Source organism: Spodoptera frugiperda, chromosome 18 (genome assembly GCF_023101765.2).
Source record: "Spodoptera frugiperda isolate SF20-4 chromosome 18, AGI-APGP_CSIRO_Sfru_2.0, whole genome shotgun sequence".
Classification (NCBI taxonomy): Eukaryota; Metazoa; Arthropoda; class Insecta; order Lepidoptera; family Noctuidae; genus Spodoptera; species Spodoptera frugiperda.
In genome coordinates, this window is record NC_064229.1 from 1,019,643 (window position 1) to 1,041,345 (window position 21,703).

Consider the following 21,703-nt stretch of genomic DNA (forward strand, 5'->3'; position numbering starts at 1 on the left):
GTAGGGCGCGCAAGTAATAACAAATGTGATAATCAGTGTGAGTTTCGTTTATTTATATACCTAAATGTTAACTACAAAGCAAAAAAGAATGATAATAGCATATTATTATTATAACAAAATAAAAAAAGAAACAAAAAACAAGAGACTTTACTGGGTTCATCCAATTATACAAGAGAAAAATGAGTTTGGTGGGTTCATTACCCTTTACCGTGTCATGCGACAACATGAGGAAAAATTTGTGGATTATTTTCGCATGAAAATATCTACGTTTGACAAGCTTTTGACAAGTATAGAATAATATACGACATGAAAATACCAAAATGCGAGAAAGTATTCCTCCATACATTAGATTGGCCGTAACATTAAGGTAAGTAATTTTTTTAAGCATATTGATTTGAACGTTGTACAATAATAAATGTCTTTGAAGTGTTACATGTTTCCAAATTCAACATACCCCTCATGTTCATATTCTTTAGAAAAGTCAAACTGAAATTCATCTGTATGCGATGTTTCCACACTACTAATAGTTTCGGTGTCAAATTGAATGGATGTAGATTTTTGGGTACTGTAACCTGGTCGAGTCGAGTATGATGGGCCGGCTACGTTTTTAAAACTTCAAACTGGAAATCCACCATTTCCTCATCACCGAACTTATCAACGCTCGGAGCTATACTTTTAAAAAATGACATGGCACGGCTCTCTTCTTCTTTGGTAACAGTCTTTATAAATTCTGCCATATTTTTGTCCACCTCGCTAATATCCTGTTTCTTTTTTTCGCGATCGGTGTATGTTCTACGGGACTTTTTTCCACGTTTGTTGTTTCGGGTATATTTGACTCAGTGTCTCGGCGTGTTACAATTTTTGTCAAAAATAACATTTCGTCGTAAAAATCACATTTACGAATCTTCTTAGCTCCCGATCCCGATTTCATTTCTTTAAGTCTTCTGTGACATTTCATCCACCTATCTCGCAAACTTGTCCATTTTTTTGCTGTAGACTTTGCTGAAACCAAAAACGAACTACCGTAAGAAAGTAGGTAGGTACCATCTATTGCAAGTAGACATAAACTTCATATAAAAAAGGAAATGACCTCATTGTAAGAGTAAGAACACACTTGCAATTAATCGCACTGCAAGTTGCAAGTGTGTTCTTGCTCTAAGACATTGTTACATTTTTTTACAGATACATGGCAACTGGAGATGCCTTCGCACGTCTTCATTTCGATTTTCGAATCGGAATAAAAACAGTAGCGAACATTGTACGTGAAGTTACTCATCATATTTGGTCAGAATTATCTACAGATTATATGCGAATGCCAACACAAGAAGAATGGTTGAATATAGCACAGGGATATGAAATAAAAGCCAATTTTCCACACTGTCTTGGAGCAGTGGACGGGAAACATATTAGAATAATTAAACCCGAAGAAAGTGGATCAATGTTTTTAAATTATAAACATTTCTTTTCTATTGTTCTCATGGCTATTGTGGATTCCAACTACAATTACATTTTTATTGATGTAGGGTCGTATGGTAAAGAATGTGATTCAAATGTTTTCAAAGAAACACAGTTTTGGAAAAAACTTGTTGACAATACGTTAAACATACCATCCCCATGCTCTATAATAAATATTAACTATATATTACCATATGTTTTTGTAGCTGATGAAGCTTTCGCACTTCATGTTAACGTACTTCGACCCTACGGTGGTAACGAACTCACAAAAGAACAAAAGATATTCAATTATCGCTTGACAAGGGCAAGAAGATACGTCGAGTGTGCATTTGGAATAATGGCCAACAAATGGAGAATTCTGCACCGATCTTTAAACTTAAGTCTCGATTTAACAGTTGCTATTGTAAAAACTACTTGCGTTTTGCAAAATTTTATTCATACAGAAGAAGGTCACGTTGAGCCTTTAATCAATCGAGACCGATTAAATAGTCGATTGCATTTAGAAGGCAATAATCTGACAGCAGACGAAATTCGTCAAAAATATACTGAATATTTTTCCTCTGATGAAGGATCATTGCCATGGCAAGATAAATACACATCAAAAATAAGTTCTAAAACTAAAACCCGACTACTAAATTTTAATCCAAAAAGTGTGAAACAAGGAAGTATTCTTACCTGCCATATTGTTTAAATAAACAATTACATGTCATATTTTATTTCATGTTTATACGTATTTTATTATAAGTATTAGTCATTATCGTTTTTAGCAAAGCCGTGGTCGTATGCTATTTAGCGCTATTGAACTTATGATTGCTTGCAACTTAAATCTTTTATTGTAGATGTATTTAGTGTGGGTAACGACAATGATTAATATTTATAATAATATATAGTTATATAGAATATACCTAGTAATCTGTATTTTTGAAAATTGTAAAAAGATAGTAATATGTTGTAAGTACTTACCATATTCATTTTTTTTGACATTTGTCATTTCGTCGAAGTCTTTGTTTAAAAAGATAATAAATATTTCTCTCCATGCTTCGTATGTGAGTCTTTTATCTTTATATATCTCTAAAGTTTTGTCCCACAATACCGGTCGTCCTTCTACTAAAGTTATAAGTAACTCATTAGCCATTTTGTACTCTACGCTGCAATACACGTCCACACCAAACGCACAACAAAAACTACCTGTTCAACCCTACTACACCGCCCCCCGCCGCTCCGCAACAACGTTCGCCGCGTCGTGTCTTGCGCAGACAAGATTTTTTTCGTGCACCGCTGCGAGCAGTGTACACAGTTAAGCCACGGATACACTAGGGGACAATTGGAGCAACAAGTTGCTGAACATGTTCCTCAACAACTACGTGGAATGTGCCGACATACATGTCGCGGAACATTTTGTCGACCACACTTCTCAGTGTTTATAGAAATGTCGCCCGAGGAGGTTGTGGCTATTAGTGCTGCATACATAGTAATTATATCGAGTGTGTTGAAACCTAAGAGAAAGAGAAGGTGGTGGATGCGGAATTTCTTATTACAACGAGAAAGAAGAGTTAATATTCTAAGTGATCTCCGAATGTGTGACGGATCGTTTGTGAATTTTACTCGCATGTCATCATCTGATTTTGAAACTTTATTGCAAATGATCGCACCTTCCATAGCCAAACAGGATACAATATTACGGAACGCTATTAGTCCTCATATCAGACTAGCCATTACATTGAGGTACTTGTCGACTGGAGATTCTTATGCTTCTTTGTCGTACACTTTTCGAGTGTCAAAACAACTAATACGTAAAATAGTACCAGAAGTTTGTAAAGAACTGATAAAACAATTGAAGATATTTGTAAAGGTAAGTTGAAGAAAACGTATACATTTTATTTATAATTGTATTTTAATCTCCAGTAAAATAAATTTTAAAGAGTACAAGATGGATATAGCGATCAACGTAAATTAATTAGTATTAGTGCCATCAATGCTATTAGTGCTCGAGGAATCCATATTTGCAAGTATGTTTTGTATAATATGCTCTTCAGAAGGCTCGGGGCTAATATCACTGGATGCAGTGCTATAGCCCTGTTGAACAACTGACTGGCTTTGATTATTATAACTTGTACGGTATTTTCCTAAGCGTGCATCTAATAAAATATTATTAATATAATATTTAGCCATAATTACACTGTGTTCGTCATTTAATGCACGTAACTCAGTTCCTACGTACTGTCCATAAACATCGAATTCATCTCGGGACATCATTCTGTTTTTAGCAGCATGCAGAACTTCATAAGCCTCCTCCAATCTATCTGGGTGGCTCCTCTTCCGAGTTGGTCGCGTAGTTTTTTGAATTTTTCACAAAATTTTGAGGTAATACAAAAAAAGTGTAAATACAAAAGTTGTAGATCTTTTTATTACCTACAACTTTGCCGTTGAACTTTTTTTTATAGGACTTGTAGTTTCGCCGAAAATTGCGATAAACCGATTTTTCCTCTTAAAACCTCCCTCCCCCCCACTTCCCGAACTCGGATGGAGTGGAATTTTTATTTTTTTCCATTTTTAGCATATTCTCTTCCATTTCCAATAGGTTTCATTCTACTATAAATTTCTTTTACTTTTTACCTTTATTAGAGGTATCTGCACTGGCCTAATAGCCCTGTTGAACAACTGACTGGCTTTGATTATTATAACTTGTACGGTATTTTCCTAAGCGTGCATCTAATAAAATATTATTAATATAATATTTAGCCATAATTACACTGTGTTCGTCATTTAATGCACGTAACTCAGTTCCTACGTACTGTCCATAAACATCGAATTCATCTCGGGACATCATTCTGTTTTTAGCAGCATGCAGAACTTCATAAGCCTCCTCCAATCTATCTTCATTTGGTCGCGACGATGAAGGTGTTGGTGCAGGGGTTGTGGGTTGCTCTGCTTGATCAATGGTAGATTGCGATTCTAGTTGATGAGGAGATTGAAATTCCGGAACGGTAGATTGAGAATGTAGAACGACATCTTCATCCGGAGACGAAATCGCGTTTTGGCTTTGTGGACTCTGAAAAATTAATGATATAAATATTAAGTCAATTATTATAATAAGTATATACTAAGTATAAAACACGTATTGTATTATTGTTAGACATGAATCCTTAATTATTAGTACGCAAAAATAGTATTTAATGTATAAGTATTTCTTTACAGGTCCCAGCTACTGCAAATGAATGGAAAACCAAGGCTAAAAGCTTTGAAAATATATGGAATTTTCCGCATTGCGTTGGATCTATAGACGGTAAACACGTTTTAATCCAAGCTCCTTCGAATTCGGGAAGTGACTATTTTAACTATAAGGAACAATTTAGTATTGTCCTATTGGGTATTGTCGATGCAAATTACAATTTTATCTATGCAAATTGTGGTGCTAAAGGAAAATCTTCTGACAGTGGAGTATTCCAAGAGACTGCTTTTTATAAAGCTTTAGCTGATAACCAACTCAACTGGCCAACTCCATACCCAATACGACAAGATGGGCCGAATATGCCTTACGTACTTGTAGGAGACAGCGCCTTTGCACTGACAGAAAACATGATGAAGCCATATCCCGGTAATCATGACGTGGGTACAACAAGACGCATTTTCAACTATCGATTGTCAAGAGCTAGAAGAATTGTCGAAAATGTGTTCGGTATCTTAGGTGTTGTATTTCGTATATTCCGAACTCCCATAACCATCCTACCCTTTAATGCTGAAGTTGTTGTAATGGCGTGCGTATACCTCCATAATTTTTTAAGGCGAAATAGTCAATCGAGATCACTGTACAACCCACATGGGACTTTTGATTCTGAAAATGTGGATCACGATATTTTAGAAGGATCCTGGCGCAGAGAAACTGGCTCTGTTAATATGTCAGATTTAAATGCTATGGGAAGACGCTACCCTGAATCTGCTATGGAAATAAGAAACAAATTTGCTGAATATTTCATGAGTGAAGAAGGACGTGTACCCTGGCAGAATAATTTTTAAATGAATAAACTAGTATTGTACTATATTTTTTCTTTTAATGTTACTGAACAACGTCAATCCTTTTAGAAGTGAAGTTTTGTGGGTGAGGTGTGTACAAATCTTAGTTTATGTAAATAATATAGGTACGTATTAATTTGTTACTTTTCCTTTCCTTGTGTGTCCGTACAATAAATTATAAATAAATAAATTATAAATAAAAATAAACCCATTTGCGCTATATTTGTCGCAGGTGATGTGACCGTGATTACTGATTACAAACGACAAAATAACTAAAGTATGACTTACGTTTGTGTCCAAAGTGTCCAAGCTTCCAGAAGTTGTGGCTCCCTTTAGCAAAAATTTCATTGCATCGTACGCAAACCATGCACTGGACTTCACGTCGTCTCGTCCACTACCAGTAGTTTTTGACGATTTCACTTTCTTCCTTTCTCGGACAAATTGCGAACGCAGGGTATGAACTTTGGTTTCTATTTCTTTTCTAGGCAATTTAAGCGCCTTGGCTATATCCTCCCATGCATCATTTTTCTTTATTTTATTTCGATAGTCACGGTGTGAAGTATCCCACAACAAGTCACGACTTTCGTAAAGCTCTATAAGCAAAAGCACGGTATCATTTCCCCACACTACAGACATTTTAAAGGCACGTTGCGTACGCGACTACACTCAGTGACAAATGGCGCAACACTGACGCGAGACACGTGCGCTCGCTCTCGAGGCGGGAGCAAGCAACATGCCCCGCGTCACGTACAATGTTGTGGGTCATGTTGCGGGACACTATGCAACGTTGCAGCGTCACGTATATTTTGTGTTGCGCGTCATGTTGCGGGACAAAATGTTCCCTAGTGTATCCGGGGCTTTATTTTCTAGTTACGACACGAATTCTTAGGTATGCCCGGCGTTTTTTCTTAGCGTGTACAAGCCCTAATCGGCGGAAGGCACCTCTGTTATTCATAATTTGTACTTTTGCAGACTCGAGCTTTTGTCGTAATTCTTGTTCAGTGTTGTTCTCTCTTTGGTATACCACTTCCTTGAAATAGCCCCAAATAAAAAAGTCTAACGGATTAAGGTCGGGCGACCGGGGTGGCCATGCAATAGCTCCGCCTCGACCAATCCACCGGTCGGGGAAGCGGTCATTCAGGTGTTGTCGAACTGCTCGAGCGTAATGAGGCGGGGCGCCGTCCTGTTGCAGCCACATCTCTTCTCTTATTTCTTCCGGAACTTCAGCTTCGTCGAGTATCGGGTTCAAATTATTTTGTAAAAAATTTAAATACGCTGCACCGTTCAACCTTGGTGGCATTTCGTGTAGCACCAGCTTCTGATCAATGATACCAGCCCACATGTTTATACCAAACTGATGCTGGAATCGATCATTTCTGATGATATGTGGGTTCACTCTGGAGTAGTAGTGTAAGTTATGAATGTTAAAAATTCCCATTCTTCTAAAATTTGATTCATCCGACCATAACACTTTGTTGAAAAACTGCGGATCCTCTCTGTGTAGTCTTAACATCTCTACAAAATCTCACTCTAGGTTCAAAATCAGCTGGTAGCAAAGCTTGAACACGTTGCACGTGCTAGCTCAGCCCTGGGAAATTGCTTGCACAGTCTATCCGCTAACGCATAGCGGTACTGCCTGTGCGTTAAAGTGGATGTATGATGATTCTACATCCGCGGCTCGCCCCCACAGCAAAATGCCGTATGACATTATGCTGTGAAAATAACTAAAATAAACAAGCCTTGCCGTATCTACGTCCGTCAGCTGCTTATCTGTCTAACTGCATAAGCAGCTGAGCTTAGTCTCCCCGAAAGTGCTTTTATATAGGGCCCCCATTGTAATCTGTCATCTAGTGTGATGCCCAAAAATATAGTCTCTTTAACAAATTCCAACTTTTGTCCGTTCAAAGCAACATAACATTTGTTATTTTGTACGTTTGGCAAGCAAAATTTAATACATTTGGTTTTTTTCTCATTAAGCGCCAAGTTATTAATAGTAAACCAATCATAGACTCGAAGAATGGAGCTGTTTACGTCACCATGGCTACCACCTGTTTGTCAATTAGGTCAGTTTTTCGTGAAGATGGAGGTCGTCTTACAAAATTGGTAACACTGTTTGACAAAAATACATGTTGTATCTGCTGAATATTGTTGAATAACTATTCGGGGAGTCGAATAGCGTATCCCACGTATTGGCCGTCAAATGTTCATCACAAACCCGAGCTTCCCGGGGCAGATAATATTTATAATTATTATCTGCCCATATTTATAACGGATTTGTCGAGTGGCTGAAGCTCATGAGTCGTATTAGACGGTAAACAATATTGCAATATGTCATAGCCTGATGGCATCAACGATTCTGGCATCTATGAGAAGAAGCGCCGTCAAAAATCAATAAGCATTTTCCTGGACATTTATTCTGGCTCAGGTGGTGTATGAAATCCTTGTGGATTTCGTTTTGAATGAAATACACAAACAAGATAAAATGATAAATGATATTTATTTTGCAAATAGGTTATAAAATAACACTTTTACACGTCAAATGTGTATTTCTTTGCAATTGGTGGTATCTAGAAATTCTTTGAGAAGCGCCGCCTTCAGTTCTTCATAGTTTTGGTGCACCTTCTCCGTCATGAGCCACAATTGCGCTGTCCCCGTCAACGATCTGCGGGCGATTATCAATTGTTGTTGCAGAGTCCATCCGAATATATCAGCATCATCCTCAATATCCTGTGCCCATTTTGCGGAGGAATAAGTGTCGCCGTCGTTGCCGCTAAACTTCGTTATATCCATAGCGAAAACACCATCTTTGCAGAACATACATTCCTTTGTCTTGCTTTCCAGTTGTGGCCTGCCAACCATCTATATGATGGGATCTCTTTCACACATAACACTCTCTCTCACACATATAGCACTCTCTCCCTCACACACATAGCACTCTCTCCATCACACACATAGCACTCTCTCTTACACTTCCTCTTGCGTTCCGTTTCCCTCATATGGGACTTAGGAAATACAGGGTTACTGGTTAAGTCGACCTAGATCCTTTTAGAGCTTGTAGTTTACATCATTCCTAGCTGATTTGACTATGAAACACCCCACCAAACCTTACCCATATTGAGATATAGGATTATGATTATTTTTTAAATAAAATTAAGATTTTTTGTATAATTGTTTTTTTTTCGGATTTTGTGCCTCTAATTTATAATGTTTTTGCTATTTTTGATCTCAACACAAAATAAAATAGTAACTGAACCAATTGGGTACTAGTCGACGCACGGTGGGGCATTTATTCAAATTAGGCGGTCAAAATTATTTTCTGTGTTTCAAGTGTTCTAAATAGTTAAATATTATTTTATTTCAATTATAAAAGCTTTTTTTGAACATATATTCAAGTAAAACACAATTGTTTATGACAGTAATATTGGTTTATTGTAAAAATTCAATATAGAACTTTTTATTTTACGATAAGGAGTCCCACGTTTCTTCACCTGAGTTAAATCCTTCTATTTCACTGTCAGACTCTTCTGCGGCAGTTTCCTCATCCAAGGAATCCTCTTCAGTAGTGTGGGCCTCAGCAGACATAAGCATTTGTTTTGCTTCTTCACTATGTGACGTAGCCTTCTTTTTAGGTTTTGGTCTTATGCTAGATAACAACGGATCTGAGCTGAGCAATAATCTGTTAATCACATCTAAATTGCATTTCTCTCTAGAAAATTTTCTAGCAAAATCCTGCCGGTACCGTCGAATATGCTTATTACGCGCTTCTGCTGCTTCTTCCGACAGTAAACCTATAGGCAAAAGTGCATTTTCCATAACAGTTGCGCCATGAATTAATATTTTATGCATTGTGGGAGTCATGGGATGCCAGGGATATAAATCAATGTACATCTTCGCAGTCTCATACCCATATTGAGCAAACTTGTTTAAATCGACTTTATGAGAGCTGGATATAACTTCCAAAATCACTTTTTTCGTTTCAAATCTTCGTTTTATTTAAACCTATTAGGGTTCATATTTACATTTAGGAACATCAATTTTTCGACTTTACTAGTCGTAAATTTTTACTACTAGTTTTTTTAGTTTTAGACTTGTTAGTACCCTTGGGTTGCCTTTACGGTTTTTTCTCAATGTCCCACAAGAGTGTGTCCGCAAATCAAGTAACTTTTGCGACAACTCTACTGAATTGTAAAAATTATCCATGAAAACATGGTGACCTTTGAGCACATATGGTTCCAATAATTTCAGCACGATATTTTGAGTTTTCTTGCCTGTTTCAGCAGATGCATCTTTACCACGGTACATTATCATATCAAGGACATAACCGCTCGCAGTTGTGAGGACGTAGAATTTGATACCACACCTCGCTTTGGGATGGCGGGGTCTTGCAGACCCCGCCATCCCCTTCTAACCTAACCTGTCCGAGTCGGGGTGCCCTAAGTCTCGAGCTCGCTTCACTCGCTCTTGTATACTAAGAGGAATAACATTGCTATATATTTCTAGGTTGTTATAAAATGAAACCACAATATATATTAACATATTTCATTTATTAAATGAATAATTTACAACGGTGATTAATTCCTCAAAAGGATCACTTTTCTTCCTATCTACTTCGTTTCTCCACAGATATTCATACAACAAATCATTGATATTTGAACGATTATTATAATTATCTTTATCCCATATATGCTCAGAACTTTTTTTAACACCGATTTTTATAATATTTATGTATGTTATGTATGAATGATCACATATAAGGCTAGTACTAGTAGATTTTCGTTTTCAGTTCGAGAAGTTCATTTTTTCAGCGGGTCATAAACGACCCTATGGGCACATATACTCGTTCAATAGTATGAAATCAGTACCAACCAAATAAAAATGCGTTATAATAATGTTAATCAGTCTTTATTAGGAACAAATAAAAAAACACACAGTTATAAAAACACATGACTAACTAATAAAAAGAAATGGTGGGGACATTAGGAATGAAATTCTGCAAAACACTTATCATGCAAATTGACGTTACATTTGCGACACATTTTGATTGTTTTATTTTTACATAACGCACATCGTTTTCTGACCTGGCCAGTCAGAATAATATGATCAGCTGAATGTTTTCTAACAGAAACCGGTACATTTGTTCTCACTTGCGGACGTGGCCCAGGTTGAGATCTTATATTCCCATATTTCAGGAGTAATGTTCTTGCAATAGACCGACGAAATTCTAAAGTATCTACGTTTGCCCCGTATGATCTAGCGAGTAAAGCAGCATTATTGACAGCGACGTCTATCAACCACATCAAAATGGGCATATACCATTTTTTTCCTCTGATGGCAATCCGGTAAACGCCCACATTAGCATCAAGTCTGTCTACTCCACCCATAAATCGGTTGTATTGCTGAACAACATTTGGCTGATCAATATCAATTTTCTGTTTAGCAGCAACTGAATATCGACGTGCTTTTTGAACAGGGTGCACTCCAAATTCATTAGACAACAATGTCACCACGCTGTTGTCATTCCATCGTACAGCACAGATGTTGTCATTTGTGTCCAACCTATAATCATAAAATCCTCTAGGCTGCTTTTTGCAAGACTTAGCATCTATTAGTGGACACTTGTCTATCCTATTTTGGCGAGCAGTTCCAGTTATTTTCACATTGTTTTCTTGCAAAGAGCTAAGTAAACTAGGAGCGGTAAAAAAGTTGTCACAATACACAGAAAATAGTGTTTCAGGGTATTCGGTCTTCACCGTATTCATCAATTTGGTAACAACATGTTCGCCTAGGCCTGTTTCTCCCGTCATATAATCGAGGCCTACCTGACAGACAGGTATGTCATATACCCCGGTCACCAGGGCGAATGGAAACGGCGAGAGATGTCGCGCGGTGTTCCACAGGGTTCGGTTTTGGGACCGCTCCTGTGGGATATCGGTTACGACTGGGTGCTGCGCACCGACCTCCCGAACGGCGTCGGCGTAATTTGTTATGCCGACGATACGCTAGTGTTAGCGCACGGGAGGTCGCACCAGGCGGCGGCCAACTTGATGGCGAGAGCGGTTGCGACAGTTGTTGATAGGATCCGGCAATTGGGACTCGAGGTGGCGCTCCACAAGTCCGAGGCCATGTGCTTTCATGGCCGCGGGAACGCGCCACCTCCGGGTGGGTCCCAAATAACGGCGGGAGGAGTTTCCATCGGCGTCGAGACGACGATGAAGTATCTAGGACTCGTCCTCGACAGTCGATGGAACTTCGTGGAACACTTCAGACGTTTGGCTCCAAAGTTGGAACGGACGGGGGCTGCGCTTAAGCGGCTCCTGCCAAACCTCGGGGGCCAAATGCCTCCTGCCGGAGGTTGTACGCGGGGATCGTGCGGTCCATGGCCCTCTACGGCGCCCCGGTGTGGGCGCCGAACCTGATGCGGCGGCCAGCTCGGGCGCTGCTCACGTCTCAGAGGGTCATGGCCATCCGGGTGATCCGTGGATATCGCACGATCTCCGGGGAGGCGGCGAACCTCCTTGCCGGATTACCGCCGTGGGATTTGGAGGCGAAGGTGCTCGCGCGCGTGTTCAGTTTGCGCGCCGACGCGTGTCGCCGGGGCGAATCTCCACTACCGCGCCAGATCAGTGCGTGGCGGGACGAGCTCCGGCGCGATCTCATGGCGGAATGGCAGCAACGACTGTCGCAACCGAGGGCTGGGCTCGCTGTCATTGCAGCGGTAAGTCCCCTCTTTGAGGAGTGGCTAGAGAGGCGCCACGGCGTCCTCACCTACCGCCTGACGCAGGTGCTTACCGGACATGGGAGTTTCGGTAGGTTCCTGTTCCTTATTGGGCGGGAGGAAACGCCCGGGTGTCATCACTGCGAGGACCGCCCGGAGGACACTGTAGAACATACAGTGGCGGTGTGCCCTGCGTGGGCTGAGCACCGCCAAGTCCTCAGGGATGTGGTCGGCGACGGCGACCTCTCGCGCCCGGCACTGGTTCAAGCCATGGTGCGGAGCGAGAGGGACTGGGATGCCGTCTCCTCCTTCTGCGAAGCAGTCATGCTAGCTAAGGAGGAGGCGGGGCGCGTGAGGGAACAAACCTCCTCACGCCCCAGCCGTCGCGAGAGACACTCTGGGCGTCGGGGATCGCGTGACGATCTCCGGCCACCGTAAGTGCGGGTCTGCGGACGGTGAGCAAGGGTAGTCGCCCGAACAGAACCAGACCCGTGCGTGCGGCGCGTCGCGTTCCGCGCGCGCCTCAAAGAGCCATCAGACCACCACAGATGGGGCCCAGTAGGGCTGATGCCTGATCCGGAGCTGCGGACTACCTAGCGGGTTTACCGGGGCTCCGGCTCGAAAAGCAGGAGAAGGAACGGGGTGGTTTTTAGTCAGTAAGAGTCGCCTCACCCAAGGTGGGAGAAGTCATTGGATGATTTTACCCTCTCAAAAAAAAAAAAAAAAAAAAAAAAAAGGCCTGTTTCTCGCGCTTCAGATCTTCCTTCGTATAAATCAGCTTGTAAGCAGTATCCTAAGCGAGTCGCAGCTACCCATGCTTTGAAGCCGAAACGGATTGGTTTGCCGTGAATGTGCTGCTTACAGCCATGACGCCCGTAGTATGGTATCATTGATTCATCGATACTCAAGTTTTTTTCGATGGGAGCTTACATTAGAAACTTTTTGTTCATGATGTTGAACAATGGCCGAATTTTGGCCATTTTATCACCTGCACGTAGGTTACCATTGTCTGCAACGTGAAAATACCTAAATATTTCTTCAAATCGATTTCGCCGCATCGATTTCACAACTAAAACATTGTGGGTATCCTCGTTGGTTTCCCAATACATACGTCGTCTCGGTAAAGGCGCGTAACCGCTAAGGAGCAATATACCTATGAAACAGCTCAACTCATCCCCTGATAAACAAAAATTATAATTGTGCTTTTCAACAGCGTACATTACGGTGTGTCTGACTATATACCTTATAACATCTTCACTAAAAAATAATTCAAAGAATTCTATTGGTTCACTTTCTTTGGTAAGTGTGAGAACAGCTCGTGGCAGTGGAGGTGACCACTCACATTGTTGGTAACGAAGGTCTCGCTTTACCCATTTGCGGGGCCTGACGATGCGCTGCCGTTGCTAACTACGTTCTGAAGAAGTTCCATCAGCCCGGGTTTCAACATGACGAGAACGTCGTGACCTGTTTGAGCTGGGTCCTGCTGCCGGTGTAAGGGTTTCTAGGTATTGAGAACTAGTACTAGGACTGACTAATACCTCATCGATAGTTCTGTTTTCTTCATCATGTTCTTCACGTTGTCGTAACACCATCTCCGCCGGAGCAAGTAATTGATGACGGTTCAATCGATTTATGCTATCACAATCTTCTTCACCTGAATCGCCATCCGACATGGTACCATCACAAGGCGGATCGATATAAATATCAAGGCCCTGAAGATCTTCATCGTCATCGAAATCCTCCAGGGCATCGGCTATTTCATGTGTCGAGAGTACGTGACGAGACCTGAAATCAAAACAATACAATATAAAACACGATATGTGCCCACGGGGTCGTTACCGACCCAAGAAAAAATATCTACTGATTGTAGATAGTCAAATAAATCGTTTACGTAAAAACAATAACTATATCTATAAAATACTCATTAGATTTCCAATAAAAACAATTATTATGGTAAAACAATATAAATTACACAAAATACTTACATTTTCATCCGATCAGTCGCGAAATTTTTCCAGAAATGAACATGTATAAACTTGCACGCCTAATTATTGTCATTAGAAAAAGTTGTCAACTTTCAATAAAACTGTACCATGCATCATAATTGTACGTTAAAGAATTCATAGATGGCGTTATAATTAAAATTCAATGAACAGTTCGCGGTTACTATGCATTTTAAAGTTGCGTCATAATTTTGGTCGTTATCGACCCTATGGGCATATATGGGTTATAAAAGAAACGTTTTAGAACACGCCACTGTGACTCAATTCGTTGAGTGTGTATCCCATCCTCAGCAACAAAAGGGTTATCGGGATCGCTATGATTCACCTTGTGGTGGATGTATCCGTGGCCGCCCAGACAATCATAGGCCCGCCAGTAATCAGTGTGAATCGTGTTTTTTTATTAGCGGCACCAAAACTTCAGTAGACCTAACATTGTCTGGGCAGACTTCCAGGCGTAGATCCTCGCTCCCATCCTGGGTCATTCCCAGGATCCAGTGGCCTTCAACTCGACGACCTGAAAGTTAAAAAAAAAACAGATTTAGTATGTTTGTATAATTATGCCATGAACAGAATACAATGTCATTGTTAATTTATTTAGTTATACCTTTATTATATTTCGGTTTCCCAAACTTGCTTTCATCAATTTGTACTATTTTGCCGGGACCTCCAATCTTCCCGGCAAGTGCTTCTTTATGTTTTTGATAGGTTACAACTGCCTCTCTGCAGTAGTTGATCCAATCATTTATGGTTGCGCTAGAGAGGCAGTGTTCTCCTTCCGTAAAATCTTCTTTTTTAGTGCGATCTTAGCTGAATTTGTTAGCATATGCATACATGAGATAAAATACCTGTGGCACTGAGATTTTAATATTGTCGAACCAAGTGCCTTTGCCTCGGCTCACTTTGGATTTGGTTCTGCATGGTCCTTTATTGCATACAAAAGAGCCCACCGTTTTATTTGTTGAGTAATCAATGCTCATATTTTTTATGATAGTGACACATTTTTTCTTTTTGTATCATGCCTCTTTCCTCTGCAAATGCCACAGCTTGCTCACGTGTGCGTAGTCTTTGATAGACTTTAACTACATTCCACATTGCACGCACTTCCGCCACAACTAATTTACGTTTCAAAGGTGGTTCGTCCTCTGAACTGTTCGAGAAGTTTGTAGATGGCCTCGGTTCGTCCTCTGGCTCAGAACGGCTCGTGGATGGCCGAGGTTCGTGCTCTGACACAGAACGGCTCGTGGATGGCCGAGGTTCGTCCTCGACCACGGAACGGCTTGATGAAAACTCCGCCATGGTTGGTAGGCAGAAAATCGGTGTCCGGGATATTCACGCGCAAGAGTCAGTCGATTAAGCAGAAATCGATGTCCAGTGTACGAGCGTAGGTCAGTCCTGAAGGCAATCAACCAAAATCCAGAGAATAAGCCAAAGTCGTCGAAGAAATCCACAAAAACACACCACGATGCACGAGAGACATTCACGCAACTCGAAGAGAAACGGAATGACAACTAATCCCAAATGTCACAAATGACACATGACGCAAAAACCAGAGACATTTCTTTTTTTTTTGCGTTCCTTTTTACTGATTTGTACACCACAGACAATATATTAAAACACATTCGGTTGTTGATCGCCCATTTTAACGTTCCGTTTCACTGAATAACGTTGACATTACGCGTTTTATCTGATTTGAAACAATTTTTGTAAATTTCTGGAAAAATATCCATTACCTTGTAATAAGAGTGGTACCGTTATAATCGGAGCGCCACCCTCTACCAGATTTAACCACTTTCAGACCCGTCCGCCTGCCAAACGATACTAAAGCCAACCCCCGCAACGTGTTAAGGCGATCAATGTTTTCATTAATAATCTGTTCGTCAAAGAATATTTTGAATATAGTCTCATTAAAATTCTTAATTGCAGAAGAGGTAATTTGTATTTGATTTTGCATTAATTCGGTTAAGTCTAATTCCCGTTTTTCAAGCTGGTTTATGCATTCGTCGTAACGCTGTGCATCCTTGGCATCGGGTGTGCCAATTAACCATTTCAAAACAGAACCAAAACCATCTAGAAGTTCTCTCTTGGACCGCGAGTTTTTCCCTAAATACATATTAAGTTCGGAAAGTCCGTTTTTAATTTTATTAAGGTTAATGTTAATGTATGATTTTCGTAGTAGGGATATGATTTTCGTAGTTCGTAGTAGGGATAGGAAGAGAGGCTTAAGATCTCTATATATTACTAGTTTCCAAGAATCTTCAGAGATATAGATCTTACCTTCCTCATTATAAAATATGCCTGCGAATGAGGTAAGGGGATGGAAAATATTTATATCATTGGCAACGATCCCTGGGGCTGCCCTGTAATAGGCAAAGTCGAATTAGAATTAGAGATTCGATTGAGTTTATTTTTAATAATATTTCTAAGGAGAATATAAATTTTATAAACGATGAAGACTATAATTAGTTTTATGAGAGAAAATAATTAAACTTTAAATATAATTTGGGTCGTGGAAGGTTCGCAATAAGGATGTAGTATTATTTAAGGTAATTGTATAGTGAGAGACCCTTAAAATAAGTGAATAAATTCTTAGTGAAATAGTAACTAAACTAATGTATGATAATGCTAATTTGTTATTCTAAATTATTAATAAATGGTCTTATTCGGTTGGCATGTACTAGTTGGTTTTTGCCAGTTTTTCTAATTAGGTAGTTTTCGTTGAAACCTACACGTATTATGTCGTAAAGGCCATCCCATTTAGCGTCTAAGTTGTTAGGGTTTGGTACGCGTAACATAACCTTATCACCTATTTTGTATTCGATAGTATTTTTAATTTGACTATCATATCTTTCCTTGGCTTTTTCTTTCATTTTTTCAAGATTTTGCAAGGCAGTGTTACGAGTAGTAGCTCGGTACAAAAATATCCCCACATGTTTTCAAAGCATGGCCGATGGTGGTGTGTACGGAGTCTCCTTCGCTTTGTCCATGACATGGCACGGAGAACCGTAAAGTGATTATCTGGATTGTGGTATTGTTTATGACATAATTATAGTAAGGTCGATGCCACAATGGAATTTTTGTTCTGTCCACTGCATCCATCAGCAAACAGATAAACAATCCCTCTTACTGCATGAATTATGAAGGATGTACAATATTTTTTTTTACGTAAAATAGTATTTATTTATGTTTGGTTAAACTCTAGAAACAAGAAAAAAAAATCTACTTATTAGACAAGAAGTTATATTATAGTGAAACCATATATGGCTTCGTATGCACAGTTATTAATTATACTTTACGAAAATCTTTAAAGCAGTTTCTTTTATCATTATAACATAAAAATACCTCACATTTTTCACATTTAGTGTAAAAACGAAGCTTTGAGCAGTTTTGACATAGCTGCCGTTGGTTTTTGATCCAAATAGGAAAGTGATCGACGTTGTCAGTACGTACTGAATTCAATGGTAAATCTTGATGCCTGGCTGGCGCCCTTCGAGACCTTTTTGAGGTTACTGGCGAACCTGGCATGCTGTTTGCAGTAGCAGCTCTCGTCGATGTCGGTGTTCCCAAAAGACTTGCTGGACGACCACGTTTTTTTTTTGTTTACAATGGCAATTTTTATTTTGGGCAATAAAATAATAAAATGGTCCCTAGTCCCCGGGGAATAAAATGGTAATAGCAAAATCACAACTTTTCAGGAAAAATAAAAAACTGATTTTCGTCTATATCTTGTCAACTAATATGTGTAGAGAAACGAGAATTAGGATAGTGGTAGCTAATTTTTTAAACTTTATAATGCTTTTAAAGAAGTTTTGCTAAGCTTATCTCAATTAAAGATATTTCGAATTTAAAAAGATACTAAAAATTTTATACTTTTTTAGTTTACTAATATGCATTTACAATTTTTATCGTGGCAATTACAAGAACCTATGTATATTGCAATATTAGTAAATGTGAGGGAGTTATAAAAGCCATGGTAGTAGTTAGGGATTGCTCCTGCCCTGCAGAGACTCATAAGATCGCCATGTAAAGCCTTACTTATTGGAAGGGGTTTGTTGTAAGCTGGTTTCAATAATTGTGTCTCCGTAAGAGAGGTTGAAGCATGGCATGGTTGGTTGAGGGGTTGCTTACCCCGCTTGTTTCTTGGCGCAGTTCTTGGAAGCGGTTCGACATTCAACCGAGAATAATCTGCATCATAATCGTACTTAAAACGTAGTACTGTAGGCTGTGAATGCAAGACACTTATTTCCATTATTTTAGACCATGCTACTTTCTGACCCTCTTCATCTTTGGCCCAGTTCTTATTCTTGATTAATTCTTTTATGTCTTTAAACTCATTTTGTGTCATTTCCTTCACAGTGTACATCTCACACCTAACTTTTGCATTCAAAATAATTGCGTAAATCTGTTCCGGTGTATAAACGACTTGATGTTTTAGCTCGCGTTCTATATTAGAGTGCATTGAGTCACCTTCGCTTTGACCATGTCCAGTTTCGAAAAATCGGTGTGTGATATTGATTTTCAGTTTCTGAGTCAGAGTAAAATGAGATGTTTTTGATACCTCTTTCTGCTTCACCCTTGAGAAACTGCCATAAACAGCTACCAATTTCTATTGCTCCTCTTTTTGCGATTGCGTAGTGCCAAACATAGCAGTAACCTTTCAGTCGAGTACTATCAAATATTGTAAAGTTATACACAGGGTATTTTCTCTTATAGTGAAATATTCCCACTTGAGATTGAGGAATATTCAACACCTTCTCTAAATCAAAGATAGCAACAGTTGTATCTGAGAGGTCAGCTGATTGTTTTTCTTCACATTTTTTATTTGACGTACGCGTTCTTTATTCTTCTGGTGCTGGTTAAATTTCTCTCGCATAGTTTCTTCTGTAACAGGATCAGCTTGTCGGTAAAGTGCACATTGACCACATTGATCCTTTTTGGGGCGATGAAAGGAGTAATTAAATCTGGTGTTAAAAATAGTTTCGTACTGTCTTTTAGATGCCATACGGCAAGAATAGTGCCCTTCAGCAAACCAAGCTTCGTACAACCGGTACATTTTAGATATATTAAGTAGTTCGGACAGATATTGTCTGGCCGAATTCTTCCGAGTATAATGACTCTCCACAGCAGGAAATAATTGAATGTGCTCTTTTATATTTTCTTCGGTTTCAAGTGACATTTTGCGAGGCCTAGTATTATGACAACCTCTATTGTCAATCAAACCTTTATCAGATTTTATCTTTTCTAGGGCTGTATAAACTGTTTGATGTGATATAGATAGAGTATTAATGAAAAATGTTTTACATACTTGCACTTTTTCTGTGTCTAAATAAAAATACATTACATACATTACAAACTTGACGTAACATTGTATTGATGGTGTAGACGGCGATGGCATTTGTGTGGCTCTGGATCTCTCTATCCGGGGACGTGCAGGAGCTTCAGGAGCTTCCACCTTGACGCCCTGCTCTTCCTGCTTCTTTTTGAGCTTCCTACATTCCTCTGTGTTGTGCCCACTGAAGTGGCAAAAACCACACTTCTTTTGAGGTTGCCACGATTTGGTTGGCCGTTGTGTAGGATTTTTAGCCTCTTTTACGCGTTCACTCCACAGTCGTTCAATGGCTCGTGAAATGGTAATCAGTTCATCAAAGGTCTTGAACGAACATCGAGGAATTTTGTCTTGGATTTTTGGTCTCAATGATCCATATATCATGTCCAGCTGATGCGATTCTGTGGGTTCAGGCGCCGGAAGCTGCAAGATTAGCATCCTTTTGTAGGCCACGAAGTTTTCAGTAGCTGTAGCGTTCGTTTGCCTTGTTCCCACTATCTCTTGGTAAGCACAAACGCTGGTTTCTTGGGTGCAAAAGTATGGTGCAGGCGATCTCCAAACGACTCCCATGTGGCTACGTGATTTTTTACGCCTTGCCACCATATTGCTGCTTCTCCCTTCAGTAACAGCGGGACACTGCTGAGGGCCTCTTCATCACTGATGTTTTCAATTCGTTTAAAGATGTTAATCGCCGCCAGGAACGCTTCCAGAACCTCCGTATCCTTGGTCCCATCGTACTGTGCAGTGCACAAGGTGAAGGAACCTTGTCTGGCTGGAGAGATTTTCCCCAACAAGGTCTGGAATTGAGCATCCGATAGATTAATCGACATCTCTCCGGGTGAATTGTGATTCAACAGTCTGATTTTGTCACGTCGACATGTCTTCTTCTGAAGATGAAGATGTCAGGACTATTTTCGGCATTCAACAGTCTGATTTTGTCACGTCGACATGTCTTCTTCTGAAGATGAAGATGCTAGCACTGGTAAATCTCGCTAATATACAGAGGGTTAGACGTTACTGGGTACATCCGGTATGGCTAAGCAATGAAGACAATCGATTTTTTAAAATAATGGAGGACCTACACAATTACCCAGATCGTTTTGTCACAGTGTATAAAATGACTCCACAGTGTTTTAATATTATCATGTCCAAAGTGAGAAATGCTTTACAGAGAAAGCACACAAATTGGAGAGTATCTATTAGTGCTGAAGAAAGATTACTTATAACGTTAAGGTAAGTGAAATACATTATCTTTTTTAATTACTTTAATACTAACAGAAAATTGTGTTACATAATAAGGTTTAATTAACTTTTGAAATATGTGCACGCTCAAACCGATGTTGATGTGTATAATTTTTCTACACTAAAGTAATCCGATGGATTACTTTGGTGTAGAAAAATTGTACGTGTAGTTCAGAGGTAATTCTTCATTCAAAAAAGATGTATTGGTGACGTGTGCAGCCGAAACTGAACTAATTGTTGAATAGGGTGATAGAGTGAAAAACGTTGGGGTATTCTCATCCTGCACAGATATTGATGGAGATGCAACATTCTGATTTTGCTCTATTGTTGATGGAGGTGCAACATTATGAAACGGCTGTTGTATAGAAGACACCGTGGCTATGTTGTTTTGAGAAATGCGGGTAGAATATGCTGGTTCTGATGTCGATGCTGCCTCGTTTCCATCTAAGATTTGCGCCGCCAACTGCATTACTCCCATCTTGAACCTTCGTTTTTGAACAAGATTCATGGCCTTCATATCAGACAACATGCTTTGAAGGAAGGCAAGATCTGTATCAAGAGGTTGCATTTGTTTCTCGATATTTTGTCGTTTTCTGTTAAAGTAATCAAAAGCAGATTGATTGACGTCTTTCAAAGTAGGCATTTTACTTTTTTTACTCGAGTCCGATGATAACGGCGAAGGATGATTTTGAGCCTGTGGAGAGGGTGAATGGGACGGAGGCCGAAACGGCGACATTGACTCCTCCTCATCAAGTTCACTTTCGTCCGTATGAGTATCTGACCTGCATTGTGGTTCTAGATTAGATTTGGAAGGTCTTGATTTCAAATATTTATCCAAAAAATGCAAGTGCTGGGCAAGGTAATATTCTTTTACCTTCTTGGCTGCAGAGCCAGCTGGAAGTGATAGAAGTTTTTTGTATTTTGCATATCTGTTCCTTATGTTTTTCCAAC

General features: G+C 39.7%; 4 protein-coding genes and 2 pseudogenes across 4 annotated transcripts; 1 reads left to right on the forward strand and 5 right to left on the reverse strand.

The window, feature by feature from the left end:
• Nucleotides 1-299: 299 nt before the first annotated feature.
• LOC118278187 (uncharacterized) lies at nt 300-2,425 on the forward strand. Its single transcript, XM_035597292.2, has 2 exons — nt 300-367; nt 1,183-2,425. Exons 1-2 carry the CDS (start codon nt 321-323, stop codon nt 2,144-2,146), a joined length of 1,011 nt encoding a protein of 336 aa, XP_035453185.2. The 5' UTR covers nt 300-320; the 3' UTR covers nt 2,147-2,425.
• Nucleotides 350-3,017, reverse strand: LOC126911728 (uncharacterized; annotated as a pseudogene).
• Nucleotides 3,018-3,330: 313 nt separating this feature from the next.
• Nucleotides 3,331-10,310, reverse strand: LOC118264269 (uncharacterized). The gene is made up of 3 exons (XM_050700424.1): nt 5,758-10,310; nt 4,348-4,507; nt 3,331-3,788 (listed from the first exon to the last, which is right to left on the reverse strand). Exons 1-3 carry the CDS (start codon nt 6,103-6,105, stop codon nt 3,409-3,411), a joined length of 888 nt encoding a protein of 295 aa, XP_050556381.1. The 5' UTR covers nt 6,106-10,310; the 3' UTR covers nt 3,331-3,408.
• Nucleotides 6,329-6,982, reverse strand: LOC118278192 (transposable element Tc3 transposase). The gene has a single exon (XM_035597299.2). It carries the CDS (start codon nt 6,980-6,982, stop codon nt 6,329-6,331), a length of 654 nt encoding a protein of 217 aa, XP_035453192.2.
• Nucleotides 10,311-12,926: 2,616 nt separating the features above from the next.
• LOC126911729 (uncharacterized) lies at nt 12,927-14,229 on the reverse strand. The gene is made up of 2 exons (XM_050700426.1): nt 14,170-14,229; nt 12,927-13,969 (listed from the first exon to the last, which is right to left on the reverse strand). The coding sequence occupies exons 1-2, from the start codon at nt 14,175-14,177 to the stop codon at nt 13,588-13,590; spliced, it is 390 nt and encodes a 129-aa protein (XP_050556383.1). The 5' UTR covers nt 14,178-14,229; the 3' UTR covers nt 12,927-13,587.
• Nucleotides 14,230-14,333: 104 nt separating this feature from the next.
• Nucleotides 14,334-15,164, reverse strand: LOC118278225 (uncharacterized; annotated as a pseudogene).
• Nucleotides 15,165-21,703: the final 6,539 nt, after the last annotated feature.

Bases quoted from the DNA above. Each gene is read 5' to 3' on its own strand.
- LOC118278187 (XM_035597292.2), top strand. From the start codon at position 321: ATGCGAGAAAGTATTCCTCCATACATTAGATTGGCCGTAACATTAAG. The intron at 368-1,182 runs GTAAGTAATTTT...ATTTTTTTACAG, and splicing joins AGATTGGCCGTAACATTAAG to ATACATGGCAACTGGAGATG.
- LOC118278192 (XM_035597299.2), bottom strand. From the start codon at position 6,982: ATGTTAAGACTACACAGAGAGGATCCGCAGTTTTTCAACAAAGTGTTA.
- LOC118264269 (XM_050700424.1), bottom strand. From the start codon at position 6,105: ATGTCTGTAGTGTGGGGAAATGATACCGTGCTTTTGCTTATAGAGCTT. The intron at 4,508-5,757 runs GTAAGTCATACT...TTAATTTTTCAG, and splicing joins TGGACACTTTGGACACAAAC to AGTCCACAAAGCCAAAACGC. The intron at 3,789-4,347 runs CGCGACCAAATG...TTCAAAAAACTA, and splicing joins TGCACCAACACCTTCATCGT to CGCGACCAACTCGGAAGAGG.